This window comes from Rhinolophus sinicus, linkage group LG06 (assembly GCF_036562045.2).
Source record: "Rhinolophus sinicus isolate RSC01 linkage group LG06, ASM3656204v1, whole genome shotgun sequence".
Taxonomy (NCBI): domain Eukaryota; kingdom Metazoa; phylum Chordata; class Mammalia; order Chiroptera; family Rhinolophidae; genus Rhinolophus; species Rhinolophus sinicus.
This window is the reverse complement of record NC_133756.1, coordinates 122,511,891-122,517,020: the sequence shown is the minus strand read 5'-3', so window position 1 is coordinate 122,517,020 and position 5,130 is coordinate 122,511,891. Positions and strand designations below refer to the sequence as shown.

Here is a 5,130-nt window from a genome sequence, read left to right as displayed (position 1 = left end):
ATAGTGCTTGCGACCCGCCTGTCTACCTACTGCTTTCTGCAGACGTGCTCCACATTCTGAGTGTAGGAATGAATATATGACACAGAGTACAGAATTGTTCCAGAGTTGGGGTTGTAGGGTTTGTACTCAGGTTTGAAATGTGCTAGCAAGATGAACAATTTGAAGCATAAATTAAAAATTCAGTTGATGAACTATGGTGTTCAAATTATATAAAATTATTAAAAATTTGTTAAGAATATCTCCATTTGAGGATTAGAATACAAAATTAATTAAAACCAGTATCAACTCATACACTAGCAATCTTCTTAAGGAACAGTTTAATAATCATCTTTCCTTTGAAAAACAGATAGTGTTCAGCATATTTTATTTACTTATAATATTTGGAAACTGTTTATCCCCACCTATGTGAAATATCACAATCTAAATTTTCATATTCCTGAGAATGGAAGCTTTAAAAATCTGATCCTTAGTTTTCTGCCCTGAGGACTGACATCTCCAACTGTGGGAGGGTCTGTGAATTTCCAGCAGAAGATTTGTAGCTACTCCACCTAACAGCATTGGATGACACACTGAAAGGATGACAAGCACACAATGTGTACCAGTAAATTAAAAATTAAAAATGCTCATTTGTTAATGAAATGTGTTAAGTCAATTGTCTAAAGCTATTCTTTTTGGGAAAGAGAAGTCTCAGTATTTATAATACCTGCTTTCAATGCCAGTTTCACAGATACAATTAAGAACTTTCTACTACATGAGATTAGTTAGACTGAGACATCAAGATCTATTTGGCCCTTTTTTCCTTGTAAGTAAATGGAAGAAGGAATGGCAAAGATGTCCTTCTCTTATTGGTTTGGGTTAGTGACTGTCCTTTATAGGTTTGGGAAATAGGAGTCAATGACTTCTGGAAGGCTCACCCAATTGTATGAATATGCAAAAATATTTGGAAATTGCTTGTCAGGGAGCGATATCCAGGTCACTTGAACTGAGGTTGGCTCCTGAAATGATAGAGACAGAAATATATCTATGGGATGAATATTCCAAGTTTAGAAATGAAGAGTTATTTCTGACTTCTCCTGTGGCCTCATCCATAGAAGTCTTATTGTTCTCTACCAAAGTATTCTAGTTTTCAAGCCCTTGCTCTGCCACTAGGTAATATTATGGGTATTGCTGAATCCTTCCTCTTCTTGGCTTCAGGTTCTGATGGAGAAATACAGGAATTATGCAAAAGCCTATGTCTCTTGCAGCTGTAATTTCTTTTACTGTGGCTGTATGGTCCTATCTTCTGATACTTACTGATGGTAAGGTAGCAGCTATAGCCTAAAGTATGAAGTCAGAAAGCCATGCCTGCTATGTCGGGAGATGGCCAGGAAGTGAGCAAAATTCCTTTGACCATGCAGAGGCTCTTTTAACCTAGGCTGGAAGGATCTTCCAATATCACACTTCCTTAGATGGAAGTTAAGAATGCTAAACCAACTTGATGGCCTCTGTGATTTAATAATCTTGGAAATGGTCTAGAAGCTACTGTGGAGGACATCATCATCTTATTAAAACCTCTTTCCAATCTGAAATTCTGAGGATTATTTAATCTTGAAAATCTTTTCTTTTGGGTTATGTCCATTCTATACTCCTGGATCACCCAGATGCCTTGACCCCAGTTCCCTGCCCCTTTTGAAATACCCTGACAACCCTTTCTCGAATCTCTTTGGTTTTAACTCCATATACCACAGGGTTAAGAGCAGGTGGGAAGAGCAGATAGACATTAGCTAAAAGAATGTGAATATGGAGTGGAACGTGGTGGCCAAAACGATGGGTAAAAAAGGAGAAGAGGGCTGGTGTATAAGAGATTAGGATGACACAGACATGGGAGCCACAGGTCCCTATGGCCTTAGACCGAGCTTCATGAGATGAAAGGCGGAAGACAGCTCGTGCAATAAAGACATAGGAGAGACCAATGCAGAATAAATCAACTCCAATGACCAATAGTGCTGCTGTCAGTCCATACACACGGTTAGGCCTAGTATCTCCACAGGCCAGCTTCACTACAGCCATGTGCTCACAGTATGTGTGTGGGATAACATGGCTGTGGCAGAAGCTTAAACGCCCAATGAGGAAGGGACATGGGAGCATGAGCATGGAGCCCCGGACCATCGCTACCACTCCAATGCGGACAATGATGGTGTCAGTGAGGATAGTGGCGTAGCGGAGTGGGTGGCAAATGGCCACATAGCGATCAAAGGCCATGGCCAGCAGCACGGTGGACTCCATCATGCAGAAGGCATGAATGAAGAACATCTGTGCCAGGCAGGCAGAAGCAGAGATGTGTCCGGCTCCACACCAGAGGATGGCCAGTAGCTTGGGAACTGTAGAGAAGGAGGCAGCCAAGTCAATGGTCGAGAGCATACACAGGAACAGGTACACAGGCTTGTGCAGGACTGGTTCAGTGGCAACAACAACCAGAATGGTTATGTTGCCCACAATTGTGGCCGTGCCCAGGCAACACACAGGGAGTGAGAGCCACAGGTGGAACTGTTCCAGACCTGGGATGCCCAGGAGGAAGAAAACAGAAGGGTCCAAGTTAGTGTGATTAGGAGACTCCATGGTTTGGCCAAGAGTTCCGAGCATCTTCTTTGGTCAGAAACTCTCACACTGTAGCATATTACCTGAAGAGACAACACAGAATGGGGATATAAATGAGACTAGAGTAACATTTACTAGCTATACACTGTTGGGCAAGCTTTGTCATCTATAAAATGGGGATAATAATAGTACCATCCTCTAAAGTTGTTAAGAGAATTTTGTCAGTTAATATTTGTAAAGAGCTTTGAGTAGGGCCTGGCACACCATATTTGTTAAATAAAATTAATGAATGTGAGCAAGGGCTCAAATAATCATTAAAAAAATTATAGTTGTTCTGTAGCTAAGGCCTATTGTCCTCAAAGAAAGGTATAGACTCCATTTATCCTTCTTAGGAATCTCTCTCTCTCAACTTCTTTTCTGGAGTATGAGAAGAGATTAAGGGGGAGCCTCAGTCCAGCACACAAACCCAACACAATTCACTGGAGGAATCTGGATATTATTTTTCTAGTTTTTCAACTTAGAATGGGTGCTGGTTTGGGACCTAGTGCTTGGTAATTATTTATGATCTTAATATCACCATAGTTGTTCCCACTCCTTTCACTGACAAAGAGGTATTTCCCCATATCCCTAATCAACCTTCACTTGAAATTCCATAAGATGCTTTATCTGACTCTGGGTGGTGAACACACAATATGATATATAGATGGTGTATTACAGAATTGTACACTTGAAACCTATGTAACTTTATTAACAATTGTCACCCCAATAAGCTTTAATTTTTTTTTTTTTTTAAAGATGCTTTATCTATCCTCACATGTCCAGTTTCCATTTCCCAAGACGTTGAAATTAACCTTTTTTGGATTTAATTCTATTTCTGAAACAGAAACTTCCACCCTTTTACAATCCACTCCCATGTTAATCCTTCATTCACATTCTATCTGTGGTTTTTATTGATTTCAAAGAAAAGATGTAGCCATATCCCTCTTAGCCTCACCCTTTCACAATGCCAGGAAATGATTTTATAATTCTACCTTGACTCATCTCTCCTTGTGGAAAAATCTTGTACTACTCTCATTTATCCCACCTTTCCGAAACTTCCACTCCCTAGGAGTACACAGTCCCAAAAAAGGAGTATTTAAACTAAAAGGAATTACATAGTACATATGAAATCATTATGGTAATGGATAGAAACAAAGATCCAACCTTTAAGACAAAAACTGAGACATCACTTTAACTGGAAGTTTCCAAAATGGGAATGAGAATTTTACTGCCCAGAAATTCATATCCATTTATTCAGCCACAAATATTTAGTGAGAACCTCCTATATAACTAGCCTTATTCTTGAAGCTGGATAATCAGTAGAAAAAAGCCATAGATTCTAGGAAATTTGAAGAGTAAGAAAATAGTTATCAAAGGGGATTGAACTCTGCCTCAGCTCTTTCTTACTCCAGATGTGTATAGGTGAGATGAGAAGAAAGGTGAACTATCCTGTTCCTTAATAGACCAGATACTGTATGTATATAGTCACAGGGGGGAAAAAAACACAGAGAAATAGCTTCTCTATTTTTGGATGGCACAGATATTTTCTTACTATTTAGGGGGGTTTAAGAGACAAAGCACCAGATAGCCCAAACATGTTGGAAAACAATATCAAATACTTTTTTTCCCCTAACAGACATAGGGACTAACAGAAGGAGAGAAAGTCAGTGACAAGTGCTATTCTAATTGCAGCTCACGGCCAATAAACCACATGAACGCCACAGAAGAGAGATAAATGTGGCTTGTACCAGGAAGCATGCATGAAGTCTTGTTGGACACACTACTTCATGAGTGCATGGCTGGGAGGACAGGGGCAGCTAAGAGCTAAGGTTCTGATCAATTTGACCTAGAGTTTTATCTTCCCTAAGGAGAAACACATTAAGGTGAGAGTTTGGTCTTGTCCAAAAATGTGACAGTAACTGATGTGATTTGAGCTCTCCAGACCTTCACCTAATATTCAGACAAGATCTGCTCCAGATTTCATACTTGCCTTCACATATTCTTTGAAGAAGAAAATATCGGAGGCATCAGATGTTGGAGTTTTTAAAGCAGAAATGTGTGGTGGTAAAAAAAAAAAAAAAAAGATTGTAGGCTCTGGAATCCATAAAACTAGGAATAGATCTTCGTATTTACCTCTTAGAGGCAGTGTTGCCTGCCTTGGACAGGTCGATTTTCCTGTAAGATGCTACAGTTTTTGATCTGTACTATGGTAATAATAATACTTAGTAAGGTTCTTGAAATTTAAAGACAAATACCTAGTTTGTGGCCATAAAAGGTGCTCAAAAGATGTCATTTACTATTATCATTGCCTTCACTTTAAAAGGAAAGTGGTCTTACATCCAGTACAGAATCCTCATGCAATTTCCTTAACCAACTAGAATCTAGTCTTAGCTTCAACATTTATATAATGACACCTGTACCATTGTTGGACAAACATGCTAAAAAGAAAAAGTTCTTTATAATTTTTTCTGTATGCCCTCTAGGGTCACATGACAATCATTAAGAGATTGGAAA

General features: G+C 39.3%; 1 protein-coding gene across 1 annotated transcript; it reads right to left on the bottom strand.

The window, feature by feature from the left end:
• Positions 1–1,632: 1,632 nt before the first annotated feature.
• On the bottom strand, positions 1,633–2,622 carry LOC109460447 (olfactory receptor 52P1). The gene has a single exon (XM_019755837.2). The coding sequence runs from the start codon at positions 2,620–2,622 to the stop codon at positions 1,633–1,635; it is 990 nt and encodes a 329-aa protein (XP_019611396.2).
• Between the last annotated feature and the right edge of the window lie 2,508 nt (positions 2,623–5,130).

What these genes read in the sequence shown, in the direction of transcription:
- LOC109460447 (XM_019755837.2), bottom strand. Translation starts at nt 2,622, where the DNA reads ATGCTCGGAACTCTTGGCCAAACCATGGAGTCTCCTAATCACACTAAC.